This window comes from Mastigoproctus giganteus, chromosome 4, assembly GCF_048544385.1.
Source record: "Mastigoproctus giganteus isolate SK-2022 chromosome 4, ASM4854438v1, whole genome shotgun sequence".
Classification (NCBI taxonomy): Eukaryota; Metazoa; Arthropoda; class Arachnida; order Uropygi; family Thelyphonidae; genus Mastigoproctus; species Mastigoproctus giganteus.
Genome location: NC_143578.1, coordinates 244767496 through 244792734, shown reverse-complemented (window position 1 = coordinate 244792734; position 25239 = coordinate 244767496). Strand labels below are relative to the sequence as shown.

Genomic DNA, 25239 nt, shown 5'->3' with positions numbered 1-25239 from the left:
GCTTCAACTTATCAATTTCAAGTCATTAAGGATGATCACTGAATACTCTCTCGATGGATACAGCCGATATCATTGAATCGCTTTGGAAACTTACAGAAGATTTTTCAGCTGGTCAAGATAAGATTCCACTTATCTTGTGGAAGAAATGCTTTCCACAACTTAAATATATAATATTGCATATATTTAATCTTTCCGTTAAGACTGGTATTCACCCCACTCACTTCAAAACAGTTAATGTTATTCCTATCCCAAAGAGCAGCGCAATCCACTCACTAGAGAATTACCGTCCGATCTGCCTTCTGAACTCGCTGGCAAAAGTTCTGCACACTGTCATTCACAACCGATTCACTGAATGTTTTCAGCACACATCTGCGACTGCCAACATGGCTTCACCGGGGGCCGATCAACTACCACTAATCTTTTCACTATCTGGCAGCAGGTTCTAGACACCGTCGATCGCGGAGGACAGGTTGATGTGATTTACACAGACCTTACTAAGGCTTTCGACAGTGTCCCGCACAATCAACTTGCTAAAAAACTAAGCCGCTATGGAATACTTGACCCTTTACTATCCTGGTTGATGAGCTATATTTCAAATCGAAAACATAGGGTGATCATCGGACAGTAAGTCTCAAGGGAATTTTTTCCATCGAGAGGAGTAGCACAGGGATCATCTCTTGGGCCTCTTTTATTCACCATCTTTATCAACGATCTGTCGCAATTTTTTGAGAACGGTGGTATTAAGATCCTAATGTTTGCCGACGATTCACGTATCAGCAGTCAAGATGATGCAGTTAACCTTCAGGCTGCTCTCAACTCTTTCGCTGGTTGTATTGCTATGAATGGGCTGGAGGTTAATCGTAGGAAATGCAGCTCTATTTCCTTTGCTGCTTCGAGGAAAACTAAGACTGCAGTTAATGAATATTACATCGGGGAGATGCCGATTTCCAGAGTTGACGAAGTTAAAGATGTGGGAGTTACTTTTACCGCTGCATGTGGGTTTGATAAACATGTTAGGAATATTTTAAACCAAGCGAAAAAACAAATTGGCTTCATTAAACGGCAGACGTGCAGATTTCAAGATCCTCAGTTCTCTATGCACCTATTGAAAACTACTGTACTCCCTATACTGGAGTTTGCTGCTCCTAGATGGAACCCACACTATGCATTCTTGATACAGCAAATAGAATCGCTCCAGATGAAATTTATCCACTATCTTTCCAGAAGTAACCCCATGTTTTACCACAGAATCTTCTAACGGAATCTCTGTTCCTACTTCAAGCTTCAATCCTCGGAAACTCGACGAACTGTTCTTGATCTCAAACTGCTGTACCATATCTTCTCTGGTTCGACCTTCGTCAAACTGTTGTACCATGTCTTCGCTGGTTCGACCTTCCTGCCGGATCGTCTATGCCATCTTGACCTTCTCGTTCCAGCGGTGGCTACTAGACAGAAGACAACATTGCACAGGGGTAACTGTAGATTACAGATATCCAGGAACTCCTTCTTCAAAAGAACCTTGGCACTCATGAACAAGTTTGAGTTGGATATGGCTGTGAACAAGAAACAGTTTCACAGAACTGTTTGGAGTACGTTGACTGATTGACGGATGAGTTCTAGGCTAAAGATGTCCTCATTAATTCGTGTGTGGGGGGGGGATGATGTCTCCTGCAGCAACCCTGCTCTCTGCGATTTTTCACGGCTCTGGACTTGACGTCATGAATACCTTTTTTATTTCCGTGAGTTGGACGTTTCCGTTTGAATGAACTTTCATTGTACAAAGTGTATTGAACTTTAGTGGGCTTTTTTCACTTCGTGGCAGAGTTAACCGGTCTCAGGCGTAGATAGCATGGCTTTTTTCCCAGAAACAGGGGTTTTTTTCGTCCAGCAAATAGCAAATCGAGCAGAGGACACACGGAATTTACAGACAAAATAAATATATGGGTAGATGTAATCATTTACGGGGGACCCTAACATCATAATTTGGTCTTTTTTTGTACAAAGTGTATAATTCTACTGTTTATTTTTATGTTTTGTACAATCTTTGTTCTCTTATCTTTTTTCTGCTCTGTTATACACTTTAACTGGGCGCATGCTTGTTGAGTATTTTATTTGTTAAAAATAATAATACTTTATTTACAACACAACACTTTGTGGCCTTCACAGTGACACTGTTTGTCTCCACAGAGTTTAAATGGCGCAGATGTGGGAAACCACCGGAGCCACCTTCCCCCTAACACTGCGCACTCTACAAGTTTCCATCTTTGTTGGATAATTGTTGCTTGGTAAATTCGTTGCGTACTGCTGCCGAAAAAAGCCGGCGAATGGGCAAGGGAGCCCTTCCCACTCAATCTTGAGCCCCCCTCCCAAACTGCTGCTTGACTCCCACCTGATGCTGCCGTGCCCACTGCAGCGTAGTAGAAGGCGGCACGTCAGTGACAGCCAGGTGTATTCAACTCAGTTCGATAAAAGAAGCCATGCTGAAGCTGTTACTAACTCAGGAGAGCTTACAGCACACGTACAAGAAGAGTGCACAGCGGAAGCAAGAGAACAACCGGAACTAGCTGCGTCCCAAAGAGATGTAAATGATGATAAACAGCAGGAGACGCCCCTGGACCACACGCTGCCCGAGGGCACAGTCTACGAGAAAACCCTCGTATTGAAAACGGCCCTAGAACATATCTTTACGGACAATCCCGATCGAGTATCCACAGGACTGAGGTCGCAAATAGTGACCATATTTCACAAAATGGAGACGATCCTCCATGACACGTACGTAGAAAGCCAGAAAGCTAACGCACGGCTACAAGCATATAAAGAATGCGGGGCAAAACAAACGCCACAGCGCGTCCCGACATACTCGGAAGCGCTGAGGATCCCAATAGCAAAGGAAACCCAACCAAGCGCAGAGACGCACCAGAAGAGGAAAACACTGTTGCCAACACCAAACCTGGTGATACTCCGACCAAAGGAGACTGGCAAGATCCCCTCTAGTGAGGAATTAAAAACAAAAGTAATTAGTAATATGAGGGAGGACCTTAAAAATGCAAGAATAAAAGGAATACGGAAGCTGAGAGACGTAGGACTAGTAATTGAGACCGAAACTAGACAAGAAATACAAAGTATCATAGAAAACCCCAAAATAGACGCTCTCGGATTAACGGCCCAGCCGCCCAAAAGGAAGGGACCGTCAATAATAATCTATGACGTCAATCCAGAAGTCACAGCAGCCCAGCTGGCCGAAGAGCTCTACCTCAGGAATCTGCAAAAGGAAATACCAGACAAAGAAACACACGAAGTAATAACCACAAAGTTTCATATAAAGGCGAGAGGAGGAATAAACAACAACTGGAGTGTGGAGCTTATACCGGAAGCTTGGCAAGTCTTAAAGGACAGAACAAGGGTATATATTGAGTGGGGCAGCTACCGATTCCGGGAGCGAGTGGTTGTTCCGAAATGCTTTAGATGCTGCAAGTTCGGACACACTACGCATGTCTGCACCCAGACAGTTCCAACTTGTGGACACTGCACAGAGAAGGGACACGCCTTTAAAGACTGTCCACACAAAGACAAGGAAGCCACCTGCGCAAACTGTAAGGCAATGAAAATAGAACACGCTCATTCAATCAAAGACCCGAAGTGTCCAGTCTACCTTAAAGCCAAAAGCATATACCAAAATAGAATCGATTATGGGGACAAGAAATAAAGAGTATAATATAGCAATGATTAAGATAATCCAGACTAACGCGCAACGAGCCAAAACAGTGGCAGACCAAATCCGGGTCAGGGCCGATGAGGAGGACACCGACATAATCATATTGCAGGAGCCATACGTTCACGCAAAGCGGATGGTGGGGTATCCGCTGCAATATAAGGCCGTCCACACGGAGGAGGACACCCCATGGGCAGCGGTCATAGTCAGGGACACCAAAATCACTGCAACAAAAGTAACTCAACTGTGCACGACCTGGGCTGCCTGTGCCCAGCTCATTACAGCACTAGGCTCCCTATATGTAGTGGCCCTTTACAGCAGGCCAGGCCAGGAAATTGAGACCACAATCAACTACCTGCGCCGTCTCCAAAACACTCTACCGAATGAAAAAATAATTATAGGAGCGGATGTAAACTGTCGCTCTCCACTATGGTACAGCATTACTGCCGACAGAAGAGGAACAACAAATGGGCAGCAACTCGAAAACTATCTGATAGGATCCCAATTTGTTGTACTGAACCAACCGCACCAGCTGCCAACATTCTGCAACACCCTCTGGGAGGCCACCATCGATATCACCCTAGCAACTAGGAACCTGGCGAACCACGTGACCGACTGGAGGGTGGAAGACGCTTGGACCACCTCGGACCATCGGGTCATCACCTGCAAAGTAACAAGAACGCTGCCAAGAACAACAGCAAATATACAAACACCCCACAGATACGCAGTTGCCAAGGCAGATTGGCCCCAATACAAAGAGCTACTAACTACAGCGGTTAACAACAAACCTCCGTCCCTAGATCCACAGAATAATCCGAACGAACTGCAGAAGGCAATTACTAAATTGATGATAGATATCAGCAACCAAACTATCAGGAAGAAACACCCCCGGCTGGGCGCAGTCCCCTGGTGGACCCGGGACATTGCCATGCTCCGGCGACAAATGAACAAGAGTAGGAAGGACTTCCAGAGGGCCCGAAGAACATGGCCAGCAAATGAGGTTGAAGCCCTGAGGCAAATATATAGACAAATAAGAAACCGGTACACTGACGCCATAAAGACAAGTAAAAGACGCTCCTGGGAGTCCTTGGTCTCCACAGCAGGGAACAATGACCCCTGGGGCATTGTCTACAAAGTAACAACCAATAGACTGCCTAGGGGGGAGGTGATTTCTACCACTAGGACTCGGCAGGGAGATCTCACCACAACCTGGGAGCAGTCGATGAATAACATACTCGACACAATATATCAAAAACCAAATATGTTAACTATGCCAGGTCAGAAACAGACATGCGAGAGAAACGATAACTACAGAAACCAGGCGATTGAGCCTCCCTTCACCCTGGATGAACTCAGCGTGGCCACTAGTAGGGTCAGAAATAGAAAATGCCCGGGCCTCGATCTTATTGAGCCTGAAATACTCAAGAAAACCATCGAATACAAGCCGCACCTACTCCTCACACTGTACAATCGATGCTTGGAAACAGGACATTTCCCAACTGCATGGAAAACAGCAAATTTAAAACTAATACTGAAAAATCCTACCAAAAATCCAGAATTTCCGGATTCATATCGACCCATCGCACTGCTCCCAGTGGCAAGCAAATTGTTTGAAAGATTACTCCATGTGAGAGTTGTAAAACACTATGAAGCGGCAGGCCTACATGCCAGAAATCAGTATGGCTTCAGACCAGGATCCTCAACTGTGGACGCACTGGGAAACTTGTTAAGGATATTCCAGGATTGTAGACGAAAGTATCTGCTGCTCATCTCTGTTGACTTTGCTGGGGCGTTTGATTCACTTTGGTGGCCAAGCGTCCTGGCAAGGTTGAGGGAGGCTGAGGTGCCTCTTAACCTCTACAAAGTAATTGAAAGCTATTTAACGCAAAGAAGAGTGGAAATCAATGTGCACTATCAAAAAATAACAAGAGAGGTGCACAGAGGATGCCCGCAGGGGTCGGTGCTCGGGCCGCTCTTGTGGACAATGGTCCTCGATGAATTCCTGACTACGGACCTGGGTTCTGTGGCAGCACACGCCTTCGCGGACGACTTGACATTGACGGTAGAGGCGGACTCCAGGGCCCAATTGGAGACGCTGGCAAATCAGGCACTGCAGCGGCTGCAGCAATGGGCATCAAAGAACCAGCTGAAAATATCGTCAGACAAGACCTCATCGATCCTGCTAAAGGGGACTCTGCAACTACGACGACCCCCGCAAATTAAAATCAACAATGTAACAATCAAATTTGTGAGCCAACTGAAGTATCTGGGCGTTATCCTAGATAAAAACTTGACGTTCCAGCCGCATCTGAAATACATCAGAAGAAAAATCAGAGGATACTCTGGACTGGTAACCAGAATCACAAGGAAAGATTGGGGACTCAAGAAAAAAGCACTGATGCTTTACTATAAAACAACCTTCCTGCCTGCAATCACCTATGCAGCAGCGGTGTGGTATCCAAAAACGACACTGGTAGTCAACAAAAGAACACTAGAAATGACCCAAAGGACCATACTGCTATCAACAACGCGCGCCTGCAGCACGGTAAGTACCCCAGCATTGCAGGTACTTGCTGGAGCGCTCCCTCTGGACCTGGAGGCAGTTCAGGCGGGGCTACTGTTTTTGCTGGCCAGGGGAGTGGCCGCTACCCACCAAGGATACACGACTGACCCGGCGGGCAACCTAAAACACGAAAAAAATAGGCTACAGACCCACCTCCTAGATCTTTGGCAGAGAAGATGGACAGAGACTACAAAAGGCGAAGTAACAAAAAGATTTCTACCAGACCTCCGGAAAATATACCCAAAGCAGCCGGCCTGGTACTTCCCAGGGTACCATATGACAACACTATTAACCGGACACGGACCCTACAAGGAGAAGCTGTTTGGCTTCCGGCTCGTTGAGGACCCCAACTGCATATGTGGGGAAAGTGAAAGCTGGAGCCACATAGTCTATGATTGTGAACACTATGAAGACCTCAGAGGGCTACTAATAACAAGGTTGAGATACTTCCCAAAAGGACTGGAGCACCACTTCCTGGACACTGAGGATGAATATAGGGCACTCTCCCAGTATGCGCAAGACCTATTCACCAGGAGAAAAACACTAATAGCTATCTACAGCAACGTACGCAGAGATTGACAAAAATCGCCGCCAAATGTGACAAAAAAAACTGAAACCCCGCAGAGGACAAGAAGGGTGCTGATCACACGGAAAAGAAAAGCAAGGACGGGGGAATGCAGCACAGACAGTAGAGAACAGACAAAACGCAGCACAGTTGCAAACAGCTTGATGGCGATCTGAAGAGGACACCCTAGCCCTCTTCACCTATTATTCCCACTTCCTTGGGGGGAGGGGACATTTTTGTTCCTTCTCCTCCACCCCCAAACTTCTACTCTGGTGGGGCATGGGCATGCCCCACTGAAAACTGGGGCTATCTACTCTATTGGCCCCATATTTCTGTCTTTTCCCCCCAATCTTCGGTCTCCCTCCCCTCTCTACCTTCATCATAGCGAAAGCCCCACACGTCAAAAACTTAATATGATAAAATTACCTTACGCCCAAAACTCGGCCTAGCAAACCAAAGCGACATTACCCCTACAACAGCGCAGATTTTTTATTTATTTTTTTTCTTTATTTATTTATTTTATTTTTATATATATTTTTTTATTTTTTATTATTATTTTTATTATATTTTTTATTTATTATTTTTTATTTTTTATTATTATTATTATTTATTTATTTTATTTTATTTTAATTTTTTTTTTAAGGTCCTAGCCGCCGAAATCCCAGGAAATTAAGCGGCAGGACCTGCCAGAGTGAATCTACAGCTACTGGGTTCCTGGTCTGCCTCCACGGGGCGTAAGTGGGACAACGTTGGGCCTCAATAGGGGTCCAACGGCTAAATGACCAGATGAACAACGGTACAGAACACAACACATGAACAATTCCCACACACTTTTAAATCTCTGGCATTTCCCAGTGAACTGGTTCACCACACTGAAAGCAACACGGAGATGGGGGAAATCCCTGGTGCCGTAAGACAACAACACACACTTACACTTACACTGACACTTACACTTATAATATTAAATTCTCTCTACTTTACAAAGAGATGCAGATGGAATTTCAACCGTTTTATTTGAACTTGCCAGTTCATTATTCCATTAATGATCTCTGCGCACTTCTGCAATTTCGAAGATGATGAGTGTGGCTTCGTCAATCAACCTTACCAGCTCGTCAACTGGAAGCGATTGCGTGGAAAACTAGGTGACCGAACAGGTGAGATAAGGCAGCCCTCTGGCGTTTTATACATCTGTCAAGACCATCAATTTCTTCTTTCTTGAGACGAAATTTAAGTTTTAAAGCAGATCCCCCCCGTTTATGAGATCTCTCCTTTCGTGAGATTCCTCCGTATACTCTAATTTTAGGAGTACCTGTACGAAAATTTTCCAACTCTGGTTGCTATTTACAAAATGTTGTTCATCACTCCAGACCCGCAAATTAAAACGTTTGTTTTTCAAAGTATTATTTGGCTATGGATTTTGTTTGGTCACGAGTGGAAGCTTGGCATTTATTCTGTCTCCCTCGTTCTCTGACAACTCCCAAACACGTCTGTTTTCCTTTTAAAATGTAATCCCACGGAAGAGGAGCAAAGGGTCTCAACACGTAGGGTACTTTCATGATAGATCCCGAGAAAGTCCTCGAATACAATAAAAATTCGCCCGATTCGGAGGAGGTTAAATTGGGCATCGTAGCCGAGAGGGAATGTCAGGTAAGTGAACCCTCGAAACCCACAAATAAATAGTATATTTCGAAATAGACAAAAGAATTGAAAACAAGGATCCGTCCCTCTGAATGTTAATAGAAGGAGCAATATTTTTAAACACTCCCTGATCTCTGAATTGTCACCACCCCATCCATAATGGACTGCGCTGCATAACTTGCAATATAAAAAGCCGACCAGCTTCGTATGCTACAGCAGTGGTCATTTCCATCTGCTCGTGCAAGTCAGTGATAAAGTAACGTTTGTAGGAGTACGGATATCACGGAGGTTCAAAATGGCATGATTGTGGGAGCTCGTGCTTCAGGTGCTTCCACATCGGAAACAGCGTGTCTTGGTTGCTATGGGCCCGCTGTGGTTAAGGTGTACAACGAATGGCGTCGAACAGTTCAAACCCCTTCCCGCGTAGAACTGAAAAGGATCACGCGAGGTGGATGTTCCTGGTGTGCGAAGGGTGCAGCGCATTCTATCGATACAATGTGGTAATGCGAGGACAATATTCCAAATGAACAATGCGCCAAACTCGCAGACGTCGGGTGCCCAACAGACAACCCAAGAGATATCCTCCCTCTCCTCACCGCGGTTCATCATCGACGGCGAATGTTGTGGTTTCAACAACACGCTGGTTGGACACTGGAGGACTGGAAACGAGTGTGCTGGTCAGATGAATCCAAATACCTGGTGCAATACGCAGACAGTATGTGGTGCCAGCTTCGTGAGTCCAAGTACCCATCGTGCGTGATGCCCACTGTCAATGTAGACGGTGGTTGCTTAATATGGGGCACATTTTTCTGGCAAGAACTAGGACCCCCGGTACGTATAAACCAACGTTTCACTGGTCTGGTCTACCGACAGCTGTTAGCACACCATACGCACACCCTGCCGTGTTAATTTTTTCCCCCGACAGAAAGAAACGCGATTTTCCTAGACGAAAATGCGCCGTGCATTGTGCACGAGTGGTTCGAACAACACAGCGAAGATATCACCTATCTTGATTTGCCTCCAAATTCGCCTGAACTCAATCGAATTAAACACTTGTGGTTTGGCAAGTGAAGCGTGTGGGCACGCAACCATCATCTATCGGGACACCAGGGATAGCCTTAAAGGTAGCTCGGCTACAGATCCCCACAAACATCTTCAGATATCTAGTGGAGTCAGTGCGTCGGCGAAAAACAGGTTATTCGCGCGTGTTAAAAGGAGCTGAAGGCCCTCACGATATTAGGGTGGTTATAATTCAGTGATCACTGCGTGTATATATTGATGTTAAAGATAAGGAAGCTGCGGATTTTTCAAAATATCTCATCATCTCGTTTATTTCTGTAGAGAGCTGTTTGATCTACAAAGGAATGATTTGCTTACCGATCCACAACGAACGTGCAGGCCACGAAAGAAGAAGAAATGCACGTGGATCACACAAATTTCATGCTAAGGATAACCGGAAAACAAGAATTAGTAGTGGGTGAGATCTCCCCTCACTTCTGTGCAACTCACACCGATCCTCACGTTGCAAGCAAGGTTACTCAGCAGCCCATTATTCCAGTTTCTTTTTGAGGACAGATTTTAGCTCGTGTAGAGGTTCTCTAGAGGTTGTCGGAGAAGAAGGGAAATGAAGTTGTCAATAGGATTCGAGAATTGGGGAAGTGGCTGAATGTACATTTTCGGGATAGCTTTCCTTTCCGTCATAGACTAACTGAGCTCTAAGGGAAAGTCCGTTTCTTCCAGCTGATGGCCAACTGAATCCTGTAACAGCGCTCTAAGGATTTATCTCTAACGACCAATTTGACCCCGAATAGACTCAGTGAGGCTCTAAGGATTCATCTCTAGAAAATTCACCCAGACTTCCTCGGACCCCTCATATTACTTTTTACAGATAATGCGCTGCTTCGGAAAGTTGGGATTAATAAATAAATTTCTTGTGTATATCCAGACTGTTCACATGGGGTCAATCTAATTAATTTCTAATTATCATATTTGGGTTACCTGTAATTGATTCCATAAACCCGCATTTGTGCTGTAATTGAGTGCGTTCTATGGTCGAAAAACCCCAGTTTCTGGGGGGGGAAACCTTGCTATCGACGCCTTAGACCGAGTAACTCAGCCACGGAGTGAAAAAAAGTCCAGTAGAATACTTGCGTCATCAAGGGGATTCGAACCTGTGCCTTTTCCACTCGGTGTGGGGACAACGATGACGATGATGTGGGGTTAAAGGAAGTTGGAAGGAACTCGGAAACGTCGCGAGGACTTTGGGGATATTAGAAGAATGTGTTTGTATCGCTGTTCAAGGAGGCATTACTTCATATTGACGTTCAGTATATTTTGTTAAGTAGGGCTGAACAGGACGCAGAAGTCACGTGATGTAGTTTTAGGTTTAATTAGCATACCCACTGCGTTTGTAGATGTAATGTGTCAAGGTACGCAGAACTCATTTCTTCTTTTTGTTTGGTAGTTTGACATCTACTGCGACAAGGGAACAGTGGCTTTCACTGACGTTGGATTCGTCCTCAGGCCTTGCGACCATCCATAGAGGAAGGACATGTGTTTCAAGAAGAAACGCGTGTCCTTCAGGAAGAAGGCGTGTCTTTCTTTCATCCCGCCCACAACCCGCTTTGCGAATTTGCACAAATTGCAAACAAACCGAAGAAACCAAAGATAACAGAAATGGATGGAATCAGATGGAGACGAAGGGTGTCCTGAACAATCAGTAGAAAAATGTAAGCAACCACGATCGTTCAAAAGATGTAATAAAAATAATCCTCATTACAGTAAAATTAAAAAAGGGAAGGTCAAACATGGCCCGCCTATTCCATTACCGAAAACTGAAATCAATTTTTTTCACAATAGCAAATGGAGCAGCGAAAAAGAACGGGAAATATTTTTTAATCATTTATTATTTTAAACAAATGATTTCCCCTTCAAAGTACTCTCGAGCCGCGCGTGTGCAGCTCCCCATTCCCGATATCCAGGATGGATCTAAAACAGCAGCCGAAATCCTCGGAAGGCACCGCCTCATTCCTTTTAGCCGCACATTCTTTTTCACCGAAATATATTGATTTCCAAACACGCTATTAGACGAAGATGGAATTTGTAATATCATTATTGAAAATACAGAAAAATCCCAAGGTCCCTGTCACAGAACCTCAAAGAACCCTGTTCATAACGCTAGAGCATTTCGAGACCCTGAACATTTACGATCACCCTTTGTCTCCTTCCATTTATCCACCAGTGTAATACCCCCCCCCCCAACCAACGTGTCCCCAATAACACACTTCTCACATCCATCTACAATACAATCATTTATTGAGCAAAATTAGCCAATGTTGTTGATAAAATTCTGTCACAAGAACTTAAAGAAAGTGAGTTGTAAGCGTACAAATTGAAGGATGATTCTTCTGTTGGAAAAACACTTCATTTTTCGAAATCCCACTTCTTCGCAAAACGGGGTTGTCTCTTCTGTCCACCTCTGGCCCTTTACCCACTACGGATAAAAAACAATTTTCATTGAGCTGATAAATAACAGTAATGGCGCATTTTTTATGGAAAACGAGTATAATTTAATGAAAAATAACAAAATAAATTATTGTTTATCGCATTTTGGGTTAAAATGTGAATAGTTTAAAGTTCAAAGCATTGCAACTGTTCGTGACATTCCTTAGGATGTGTTTTTCACCAACCACTTACCTTTTACTCGCAGCTCACTTTCTTAAATGTTTCTGACACTGTACATCTGCAGCGCAGTTTATTGTTCATCCTGGTAGGTAAATATTTTGAAGTTTTTCTTCGTCTCAACATTCAAATGAATGTGTGGATGTTCTTCTAAGCACCCCTTATTCCCTGGCAGTCAGTGGTAAAGCACTGCCTCCACTGGATGCGGGATTTCGTACGTCGGTTAGCTGTTACGAAGGGGCCAGGGACGGGCACTGAAAAGCAGCTTTTTTGGTAACGTCTACTTTCTAGAGCTCTGGCATTACTGCTGTTACTACACGTAGTAACAGCAGTAATGACAATTGATGCAAGAAAGCAAACATATAGCATCGGCAAAAAACAAAAAAAAAAAACTTACACGGGTCACCCATCCGTACCCTCCAAGAATTTATCGGTTCTTCCTTGAATTTGTTCAACCCATCCACTTCCACAACAACAAATGGAAGCGGGTTCCAAAAATAAACCATCCGCTGGCTGAAGGCAAACTTCTGCACATCTTTCGTGCAAACCATCCTTCCTCAACTTCAATTTATGCCCCCTCATGCGTATAGCCTGAGCAAGTGGAAGAATACCATTCACATTCAGCTAAGTCAATCCATTCACGGCCTTAAACACCTCAATCTGATCACCCCGCAGGTGCCTGTTCTCTAGACGCCGCAATTTGCAAAACTGAAGCCTTTCTTGGTAAGAACAATCCTGTTCTTCCATTCGGCAATCTGGTTGCCCTTCTCTGCACCCATTCCAGCAATTCTACATCCGTCCTGAAGTGAGGCCTCCAGATCTGTATACAGGATCCAAGATGCGGCCTAACAATAGCCTTATACGAAGGGATAAAACCACCTCCTTATCCCTGCTAACAAAATTCTGTCTACCATTGACAAAACCCCATGAATGTCCTGATAGCACCTCTGCACTGCTCGAAGAATTTCATATCTGACTGCACAATTACCCCCAGATCTTTTTCACTTTCCACTTCCCTGAGTGTAGTACCTTTTGTACATTTGTTAAGTTACTCTGGGTTTACTGTTACCCATATTCAGTACTCTGCAGCAAACTTCAACTGCCGTTTCTCAGCCCATCGACCCAATTTTCCCAAATCTTATTGCAGTAGCTCACCCAAACAACAATCGTTAACCATTTTGCAGAAACGAAAGCTTTGCGTGTGGTAATCCCACAAATTCGAGTCAACGCCTGGAAAGTTAAATCCACCATTTTAAGACAATCTGATTTTCTGGCCCACTCTGTTTCTCTGTATAGATGCTTGGTATACTAATCATAGTCATTGGGATTTTAACATACTCCTACTCTCAATTTTGTTTTCCAGTGCTTATGTCACACGAGACTGACGCAACGTTGCACTCGTCACACAAGTCAACTGGATGCATTGCCATAACTTTAATATTCTTCTTAACTAAGAGTATAACCTCTCCTGTCGTGTCTACCTTTCTGTACACATTGTTCTCCCCAAGTTCCAATTTATGACCCTGGCAAGGTACCCTGGTCCTATTCCGCCTGTCTTTTTTTGCACAGTATACACTTCCCGTTTCCCTGACAATAGAGTCACCCACTACAACTACTCCCTGAGGGCCCGACTGATGTGTAATGGTCCATAATGCTACGTATGTCTTTGCTTTGCTGTGATTAGTAAGATGAGAAGAGATCAGGTCCTCATCTTAGACAAGCCGTAGGTCGTCGGTAGTGGAGGGAGTGTTCGACGCATTTTATTCTGGAACACAGGGATGGTCAGACTTCACTTATTGATTTCCTTTTTGTAATTGACAATTGCGCGTCTTTGGGGGGAGGTTAAGCTACAAACCGATGGTGTTAGGGTATTTTTCTATCTGCTGGATTTGCTTAGCACTCTGAAGATCACCTCTGCTACTTGCTTCTTGTCCTTTCTGTAGGAAAAACTTTGTACCATCAGCCACGGATCTTATCGGATGTGACGAGGAATTGCTCAAAGGCAGCTGCGAGCATGAAGGCAGAGAGAGAGAGAGAACCCCCACCGTTAGAGATACTTGGTTCTTGATGCAGGTTATTAAAGCTGCGTAATCAGTTTTCTGTTAGACTAGTGCTTGTCTAACATCCAACACTAATTTGAAGAAGAACTCTTTATTGCGTATTGGGACATTGGATGGCTCAAAGTAGCTATTCGATGATACTGATGAGGGCCAGTAGTGCCTAACAAAGGTGAACTGGCCATAACGGTGGGCCGGAATCCGGTATGATTTTGGCCATCAACACTAGTATGAGGTGGCTACAAGTTTTCCCCAGTAAGAATTTTTGACTCAGTCTGCTTTTTGGTGCTTAATACTACTGTACGTTGCTTTGGCACCTAAAAATATTATATGAAGTTGAGATTTATTTATGCGGCCTTGATTTATGAGCCTTTATTTACAGAAAACTAATAAGATGTGCTGAAATCTTTAACCCCCGAGGAACACTCTCTCTGCCAGCTTTTTGTTAATGTCCTTCGATATTTTTCACCATTCATCCTTCAAAGCGGCGACCACTTGAGCTCTGTTTCTTGGGTGTCCTCTCCTAACACCCACCCCACGATCCAATTCATCCCAGAGATTGTCTGATAGATTGAGATCACCGATGATGTTTTTAAAGAGTCCTTATGTGCTGCGATGTAATCACTAGATGGTGAATAATGCTTAGCTTAATTTTTCAACATTCACCTCAAGTAATCCGCTTAGTTGGTGGGAAGTTTTGCCACGTGCATAGTTGTTAAGAGATTCTAATAACTTACGGGGATTCGAAATTTAAAAACTAAGTTATGGGCTTTAAAAGTTTTGCTAAGAAAGGAAAGTGCACTTTCCATTCTATGGTTCTCTAATTAAAATAAATTCAACGAAGTGAGATAAAGGCTAATAGTCGCGCACGAGCGACTTTCTAAATCGTCTTCATTTAGCTATAGTGGGGACTCATTATAAAAAGGAATTTATATATAAAAAGAAATATAGCGAAAAAAGGAATTTTTTTGGTTTTTTTTGCAAAATGTGGATGAGTTAGTCGGTCTCTTGTGAGGAATGCAGATTTTATTCTCTTGGTTTCTCTTGGTTCCAGCAACCAGCAAAACTGCTGAAGAAGGAACAGACAGTTACCACGACAGTACACCTGCGCCTTATTAATATACGCGAAGAAGTTCATTTTGAAGAGAACTGGCACTATTTTTAAATCCACATCGAACCCTGATATGATTAGCGCATAAGGTGAAGAAATTAGTTTCTTTATAAGAAAATAATCTTTATAAGAAATATCGTTTTACTTACATCCGGCATCCAGGGCTAATGGTCCCCAAAGATATGCAAAACAGTACACTGTCACAGCCTTTTAAATCGATCGGGCCCTGCAATGAAATAAAACACCGCGTGAAACACTAAAAGAAAGCAAAGGATGAGTACACTGCTGCGCACTCAATGTCTGCTGCAATAGAGAGGAGATCATTTTTCCAAAAATACTAACCGAACAGTCCAAAGGAATTTCAAACACAATTTTATAATCGCAGTCGCAGTTTGGTTCAGTGCATTCGATGATTTGCCCCTGCACCTGTTTACGAGGTGAGCCATAGGTGGCGTATACGGTCCATGTCTTTGGAATCTTCTCTTCGGTTGAAGCTAAAGAGTGACAAAGACAATTTATTTATTTATACGCGGTAGAATATTCTTCTGGAATACCACTACTTATACACACAAAAGAGAAATACTTCAAACAGCTGGAAATTTGGGAGTACCCAAGCTCAACCACCCCCTTTAGCCATAGCAGCAATTTGCCCCTAAAGCCACACTGCTGCAATTTGGACAGCAGTCTTCCACGTGCAAAAGTATGAAAAGCCTTCCTAAGATCCAAGTATGTGATATGAAAGTTAGTTGGAGCTCCCTGTTAGAGATTGATCAACTTCTGCCAGCCCTTCCCCACAGAATTCCTCGTGTGATGTAGATGCAAGATACTCATTCAATTTGTCCGCAATCTGAGCAGAATCATCGACAGTCGAACTGCAAGACACAAAGTCTTTTAAACATCGAATTGGATGGACCCTAGACTCAAAGGGTGCTCAGAGAGATGTCTGCTTAATCCCTCTGTCATATCACTGATTGAGGATGCATTCAGTCATTTTGGGAGAGGCATCGGCTCGGCCTTCTACTAAAAGTATAGTCCGGAGGGTATCCCATGGCAGTAGATGGAAGGGTTCCGTGTTCTGGAAAACAAGGTTATGGTGAATATGCCACGAGATAATTCTGATGAAGTGTTAATAAAAGGAAAGGAATAAGTGTTAATGATAGTAGATGCAGCACAGGGTGGCTAAGAGGAAATGCATGCGTGTTACTAATCTGAAATGTCCATGGGCTGCATTGCGTGTGAGAGAAGAAATATCTTGCGAGTAAAATAATTCAGTTGTGTGTGTTGTGAGAGTACCTGACTGAGTAATTAATGGACACAGCCCAGAAGATGGGTACGATTGAAGCAAATTAAAATGTTCAGTTGTATCATAAAATGTGTAAGTGAGAAATGCTTTGGGGGGAAAAGGAAAGGAGGATGCAGTAAAAAAGGAAACGGTGTACTGTAGGATGAAATGCATAATATCGGTTTCAGTTCAAGTCTTGTACATAAGTGTGACCATAATAAACGACTTCTTGTTGAAAATGTTTTCTCTTTCCTCAAGAGATATCACTAATAATAATAATAATAATAATAATATGTATATGGGAAAAATAAAAATCCTTCAGCTTCGGGAATATTCTGATTTTTTTTTTTTCTTTTTTAACTCAATCGAGTTGCTTGAGGGAGCTTCAGCAAAGCTGTTCCACAAAATTGATTTCAAGATACTCATTGAATTTATCAGAAATCTGTCAGAAATTTCCAGACGGCAATACAAAAGTACAAATGGGTGATATAAATTGAAATAAAAAAAATAAGGAAGTAAGAAAGATAAAGAAAGGAGAAAACCCCACAACCATCGATATGAAGTGGACCAATCTGATTCATCCCTTTTCTTCCAGAATTTAAATAAGTAAAGAACTCTTTTTACTATATTTATTTGCGTTCTTTCCCAAAGATTTCTCGTATTCTGCCTTCGCCTGCCTAACCTCCTTTGTAACTTGGTTACAGATCAACTTGTATCTATCATAGGCTTCTGTGTCATGTGTTAATTTGTAAGTATCCCATGCATTTTTCTTCTCTGCCATATGTCTCATTAGTTCATCTGACATCCACTTAGGCCTAAAAACTTTGAACAATATTTCTTAGTTGGTATGTAAAGCCTAGTAGCTTCCAAGATAAGTTCTTTGAATGCTTCCCATTTTGCATTTGCTGTTGTTAACATCATCAGTTGATTCCACTGTATAGAATTTAAATACTATCTTAATGCAGATTCTTAATGCATGAAGAATCTCTGCTGATAATCAAATCAAGAGTATTCCTCCCTCTAGTTGCCTCCCGAACATGCTGTTGTAGAAAACAATCATCCAATAAATCCACAAAAGCCCTGCTAGTGTGTGAGTAACCAGCCCCCAAATTCCAATATCTGGAAAGTTAAAATCCCCCATTATAAGACATTCTGATTTAATGGCCCACTCTATTTCCCTGCACAATTGCTCATTTTATGCTCATCAGAGTCATCGGGCCTATAGCACACTCCTACCCTCATTATTCTGAGTGGGAGTGTATTATAGGCTATCCTCCACGCACTGGGTGATAAAGGCGTAGGTCCTAATCCTGTGAATACGCCCGGAACTTTTGTGGGCTTTTTTCGCTCATTGCCCGAGTGTCAGTTAGTCTCAAGAGAGGAGAGCAGTGTTTTTCCACCCCGGAAGCTCGGATTTTTCGTTCGGGCAACAGACAAACCGACTAAAGAACGCTCTGAATTGAAGCCTATAACACACAATAATCGTTTTGGAATAACTGAATAATAATTTCCGGACTGGAACTCGTTTTAAATGTCTTACTTTCTCTCTGCGCTTACCAACATTGATGCAGGAAGTGGTAGTTGCTCCTGGCCCAATGACGCAACTTGGTAAGGTGGTACAGTTGGCATCGTTAACACACGGACGGGCTTCAGGATTCGACTGCTGTATCGAAATGGTGCCTGAAATGAAAAGAGAAAGAAAGAGAGAGGAACGTTACTATTTCATTAAAATAAAGACCAAAAGTATCGAAGAGGACCTTTCGAGATTGGCGTCAACCGATCAGTCCATCGAGAAATAAAACTTGTCGAAATACTCACAGGTTGGTTCGCTTTCGCACCCAACGGCCAAGAACACGGCCACAAGGACTGCGTACACGATTGACTTCATCGCTCTTGTTAAAGTTAGAAGGGGATCCTGTCTTGAATATCTTCTTATGTTGGACTAACTTGTGGGCGTCGGACGAGCTCAGCGTGGTACCCTGGAATGATTCGGCTCTTTATAAAATGGCCAGAAGTAATTAAAGCGGGACCAGACCGCTTAGCCAATGAAAGTGCAACGAATAATCCGATGGCGTGATGGATCCTCCTGGTTCATATCCGGTTGCAAGCTTCATTGGGTTCTGCAATGTTTTCACTTTACAAGAGATATAAATAACTTATCTGTTTCCTCCCAGTGGTTGTTTTGTAGCGAAGAAATGACGCACGTCCAGCGTTATACAGCACCTCCCATTTAATTTTAAACATTTAAATAACAAATGATATTCACCAACTGTTTTCTCATAAATGTTCGAAATATCGCACAACCGGAAATTAATGGCGCTCCACCACGATGTTGTTCTTACAAATTAAAATAGAAATATTTGTTTTGCTAAACTAAATCCAGGAGGGGCAATGGAAAGCGAGGATTAGCATTAATGCCCGAGTATTAATTTGAAAACAGTAAATATTAAGGTTGGACATTTAGTTTGAATGCAAAATAAGGTTAAAGTTTGAAGAACACTGGAATTAGTAAAGGACAGTTTTAAGCGTGGGAATTAAAATAGTGGCAAAAAAGGTAAACGAGTAATTTAAATAATACAAGAAAACAAACAGAGGCAGCGCAATGACTAGCGAAGGGGTGCCATTTGAGAACAGGCGTGGGAGGGTTGATGAGGGAAAGAACAACAGGTCGTGAAACGGGATTATAGGAAGCGTCTCTTTTGATCTAAACTAAACAGGAAATGAGTGCACGTCCAGTGTTCATGTCAAAAGAAAAACGGCCTCGGGCTCACTGATATTTGGTGTTTCGATATATTTAGAGAGAAAAGTGGGAAAACGAAAATGAGGGTTTTTGGAGGTTGCCGGCAAACATGAAAAGGTCATACTGCTGTGTGAAAAAAAATAAAATTTCTAGAGAAGGGTTGGTTTGTGCGCTAGGGAGACAGCTTGGGAGAGTTGTTTTGGCAAATAGAAAGGAATGGAAAATTGAACAGAATATGGGATTGGTTGAAGTCCTTGGGGGAGGGGTTCCAAACTTGAGGGAAAGAGTAAAGTTCGTTGGGAGAAAAATTGAGAGGCGTGTGCATTCTGTATCGGACTTCTGTGTGGTGTGGTCGTGAGTTGCGGGTTGAAGTAGAGGTAGGCGAGTTTGGTGATGTAGGACTTGTAGAAAAAAGTCTGAAGAGTATCTCGCGAAGGAACCGTCCAGGGGTTTCAGCTCCCACCCATAGAAAATGAGCCAGGAGTGTACACATGTGCCTATATAGACTACGTGAGATTGTGCGTCCTGTCCGCCACTAAGGAAAGCAGGGTGCCCAAGAAAAGGGAGAAATCCTGGGTGCCACATGACTGAAGTAAGCCTGTCAGCCAGAAGGAAGCCTGAACGCAAGGAATGTGGGATCAGCGGCCATATCGGAACATAAGTGTGGTCCTTGTTTTTGTATTGAACACCCTGAACTCTTGGAGTCATAATCTGAACTCCTGTAAGAAATTGATTGACAGTTCTTTCTAACGAAGTTAAATTTGAAATAGGCAAGTTTGTACTAAGGTTGAGATAGGTTGTTATGAATGTAGATGATTATGAATTAACGTAAGGGTGGTGAAGGGGATGACTAAGCTGATAACTAAAGAGTAATTAAGGTAGAATGAGGGATTAATAGTGAATATGACTGATGTAAGAGGAAAGAGCAATAAAAGCTGAAGTAAATATTACCGATGTAAGAGATAAAAAAAATTGGATGTAAAAGAATGATTGAATAATCATCGAGGATTCAAATTAAGTAAAATACAAACTGATGCTAATAATTTTTAAATTGCGAATAGTTAATGAGAGATAGTGTAGTGTACTGTTCTACGGTTTACATATGTACATGGAAATTAGTATGCTTGTATGTAAATTATTGTTTCTTTTATGTAAATGTTGTCTTTAACGCTCATGAAAGGTTAGTAAATAAACGTGTCTTTAATGTTCCGCTAACACTCGCTGTACACACCCCACAATCCAGAATTTTTCTGTGAATTGCGATTTGCGGGATGGGCTTGTGACATCACTGGGGTGTTCTGCGAATTGCGGTTAATAAGTTATTTCATATTCCTTCAGCCCCCCATAGACACACTCAGTGTGTTGTTGTTGTCATACGACACCAGGGGTCTCCCCCCCCCCATCTCTGAATTGTTTTCATTGTGGGTGAACCAGTTCGCTAGAGAAAAGTTTAAAAGTGTGTGGGAATTGTTCACGTGTAGTCCTTTGTACCGTTGTTCATCTGGTCATTTAGCCGTTGGACCCCTATTGAGGCCCAACGCTGCCCCACTTACGCCCCCGTGGAGGCAGACCACGAACCCAGTAGCTGTAGATTCACTCTGGCAGGTCCTGCCACTTAATTTCTTGGGATTTCGGTGGCTACGACCTAAAAAAAAACAAATCTGCGTAATCCTAGGGATAACATCGCTTTTGTTTGCTCGGTCGAGTTTTGGGCGTAAGGTCGTTTTATCACGTTGAGTTTTTGACGTGTGGGGCTTTCGCTGTGATGAAGGTAGAGAGGGGAGGGAGAACGAAGATTGGAGGAAAAGACAGAAATATGGGGCCAATAGAGTAGATAGCCCCAGTTTTCAGTATGACATGCCTTGCCCCACCAGAGTAGAAATTTGGGGGTGGAGCAGAGGGAACATAGAACGTCCGCCCCCTCAAAGGAAGTGGGAACAATAGGCGAAGAGGGCTAGGGTGTCCTCTTCAAATCGCCATCAGGATGTTTGCAGCTGCGCTGCGTTCAGTCTGTTCTCTGCTCTCCGTGCTGCGTTCGGTCTGTTCTGTGATGTCACACATTGACACACCGTTGATTTCCGGTCACCCGCTCATCTTCAAATTACTTTTATTTCTAGGAAAGCTAAAACCGCCACCTGGTGGGCAGTTAGTACGATCGCCGTCTTGTCCACACTCGGTGGAAAGGTTCGATGGCGGGAGGAACTTTTCTGCGCCTTTTTTATGGGTAGCGTAGTTTTTTCTCCCGGAAATTTTGTCCAGCAAAACAGAAAATCACCGCAGAACACGCGCATTAATATGACCTTAGTTGCCGATGCTCCTAAAACCCTACAACAACAACAACAACAACAGGTGAACTAATGACGTGTGCTTTAGCCTTGATGATATCCTCTCCATGACTGTCACACTGGTAGACTCCGTGCCGTGACTTCTCAATCCAACGCACAGCTTTTCATTGGTCCCTTCTCCAAGTGCATCAAGTCTAACACAAAGCTAGATGGCGCGTGGCATTAGTCGTTGGGGGGGGGGGTTGTTATTGTTGCTGTAGTAAGTGGAAGCAAAAGTGAAAAGCACGGGGAGCGCTGTTGGCTTTCGGTATAGCTTAATGTTAAAATCAAATCATAAATATCCGTTTACCTTCTTTCCTGAATCGCTTAAAGATCTGGTTTGATGACTTAAATCTGAATCGGAAGGTATCAAACTTAAGCCCTGGTGTCAGCGTGGCACTGAAATATCGCAGATTTTTGAGGAGCACGTTTCACGAGGACACTTCGAACCACCTCATTTATTCTAAAAGGGCAAGTATTGCCTGAGAATCTCGTGAATCACTAAGACCAGGCCATAAAACAGTCGGTTGCGAGAAAGAAGTTGAAAGGTTTTGTGCGGTCTACATTTATTTTACAAACTGGAGAAAATTGGGATGCCGATGCAATGTCGTCGGTTTGGGGATGTCTCAACTATTATGAGGCGGGTTCCCCACTCGAAATATTAATCGCGATGAATCAGGATGGATGCACAATATTCTGGATGATCGGGTTATGGATGTCGAAGAACATTCATAATTTCGATACACCAATATTGCACCATGAAAACTGCCTGCTTAACAGGATCGGTACTGTTTGAAACTACACTGCTCCACAAAATTCACAGAACACGTAGAAAACGTGGTGTCACTCGTGCAGCTTGCGATGACGCGGAACAAAATTTGTTACGTTGGTGTAGCGTGCAATAACGAGGAAATGAGGAGCGGGCGAGAAACGTCGGACAGGCATAAGGGACATTTATTGGGGTGTATAAGAATTGCAAACAGTCGATACAAGATGCTCGAAAATATGGTCCCATGACATCCGTACGCTGTATGATTCCCTCCAACGACTAAACAGGCCTGGCAGCGATGAACTATGCTCGATGTAAGGGTGGCTAAGATTCTGTTACAAAACCCATTCTTTCACCAGCGCACACCTCAGCTGACCCGGTGAACGTGGAGTTCGCTGTCGGAGTACAATGGCGTCCCACACATGGTCGATCGGAATTAAGTCTGGCGATCGTGCTGACCGCGGCAGTCGTTGCATATTTTCGATTTGAAGATGTTCCTCCACCATTCGAGCTCCGTGGTGGGTTGTCGTGCAAGAAAAGAAAATTTGGGCCAACCGCACCCCTGAAAAGTGGCATTAGGGTTCCAGGATCTGTTCTTGGTACATCTTAGTGGTTGCGGTACCCCTACCAAATAATAATAAGATTCTTTATTAACATAAATTGTATACAATAATGATTCCTTACACAGAAAGCCAGAGGAATCTTACAATTTGTTGTTGTTTATACAAGTGATTTTGTTTATTAAAAAAATAAATAATAATAATAATTAATAGATCAAAGCAAAGATAATAGTCAAAATGTAAAAATGAATGAAGTAGTAATTACAGCGAAAAAGGACAACAAGTTGAGCACAACATGAAATGACATCGGTTAACTAACTTAAGATCGGCACTTACATAAATGTCCTTTACAAACAGCAAGATAGGACAAGATGCCATCCCGATATGCCTTGTCTATCGTCCACAGCTCGATGTCGATGTTGAGCGAGTTGAGAGTGTCCAGAGTCACATTAGGGAAGTGTCTCCTGAAATTCTGTAACCGCTGTAGCCTTGAGCACAAGGAGGGGGTACTACGGAGATGTCTGCCTGGCAACCGCCAACCAACCGTGTTCCAGATGTTGATGTGATCCTGCTTAGCTGAGCACAGATGAAGGAATGACTTTATTTTTAGCACATGGGCTCTGCGGACTATGGGCGTATATTGCAGGTTGCAGCAGAGAGTAGATTTAGATGTTGTGTACATCAGGTGCGACCACAAGTTGGCCCACTTCAGCACCCAGAATTCGAGGCCCCACAGTTTCCTGAGGCTGGTGGGTGAGCTTTGGAATACTGAGCTTGGATTTTTTTGTTGTAGGTGAGGTTGGCATCAGGGATTATTCCTAGGAATTTGACGCTGTCTGTGGGAGTCAGAACATTTCCTGCCAATTCCGGAAGTAGAGAAGATGCAGTATCAGTAGAAGTCCTCCGACTTGGCGTAAAGATGAGATAGTTTGACTTCTCTGGATTGACTGACAGGCCAAACAATTTGGCGTACCTACAGAATGTATTTAGGTAGCTGTTTACAGATTCAGACGCGGTTTGTCTTTCTTGTGAGTCACCAACATGGCGTTTGCATTGCAAGTAGCAAACAATTAGCAAATACATGAAAGGGGGATGCGGGCGTAGATCATTATTCCACCCCACATGATAAAAATTGGTTACTCTCTAGTTACCACCTTGGTCATCCCTCTTTACTCATGAGGTTTCTCCATTAATAAAATCTCCTTCTGTTTAAACCTCATCTGACACGATATCGTGTGTTGGCACCTGGCCTAAATTAATGAAATAGACTAACGTACCCTTACAATAGTAGCCCTATAAATATAATTTCTTTACTAATTCCTTTGCTATAACTCTTTTTTACCATAATTCCTTTACTATACTATAACTTTCCCTTTATTTACCCCAGTACCACCCTTTCGTTATTTCATAATCATTAACATTCGTAACAAATTGTCTCAACCTTAGTAACTAACCTGCCTATTCCAAAATTAATTTTCGTTAGAAAGAACTATCATTCAATTTCTTACAGAGTTCAGATCATGAGTCCATGAGTTCGGGGTTTAAAAAAAAACAAGAACAGACTTACATTCCGAAACAGCCGCTACTTCGAATTCCCTCGCGCTCAGGCTTTCTTCGTAGCAGACCGGCTTTCTTCCATTTCGTGGGCACACTACCTTCCAAGGCCAGACCAGGCTTTCTTTCTCTTCTTGGCTCATTTATCTGCACGACTGGCCATTATCACCGCCTTCCGATGCCAAACCAGGCTTTCTTTCTCTCACGTTTTTTTTTTCTTTTTCTTCTTCCTCTTCCCACCACGAGATGTGAACTCCGATCACCAAAAAATCTATTTCTTCCACTTCAACCCGGAAACTCCCGACTTTTTCCTCTTAGACCACAAAGAAGTCAGATACAGAGTGGAAACTCCCTTCTGTCCCCCGAACTTTTCTTTTTCCCTCAAGTTTGGAACGCCTCCCCCAAGGACTTGTAACCAATCCCTATATTCTGCTTAATTTTTCGTTCTTTCCTATTTGCTAAATTATCTCACTCCAGCTGTCTCCATAGCGCACAAACCAACCCTTCTCTAGAAATTTCTTATTTTTTTTTCACACCGCAATATAACCTTTTCATGTTTGCCGTTCACCTCCAAAACACCCATTTTCGTGTTCACACCTCTGCTAAATATATCGAACTTAACCCAAATATCAGCCACCCTGACACCATTTTCTTTTTAGGCGAACACTGGACGTCCACTAATT

The 25239-nt window shown here is 43.2% G+C and overlaps 1 protein-coding gene across 1 annotated transcript; it reads right to left on the bottom strand.

The window, feature by feature from the left end:
• Positions 1-11776: 11776 nt before the first annotated feature.
• On the bottom strand, positions 11777-18579 carry LOC150087590 (uncharacterized). The gene is made up of 5 exons (XM_090372154.1): positions 18428-18579; positions 18167-18289; positions 15670-15821; positions 15477-15553; positions 11777-11971 (listed from the first exon to the last, which is right to left on the bottom strand). The coding sequence occupies exons 1-5, from the start codon at positions 18495-18497 to the stop codon at positions 11965-11967; spliced, it is 429 nt and encodes a 142-aa protein (XP_090228280.1). The 5' UTR covers positions 18498-18579; the 3' UTR covers positions 11777-11964.
• Between the last annotated feature and the right edge of the window lie 6660 nt (positions 18580-25239).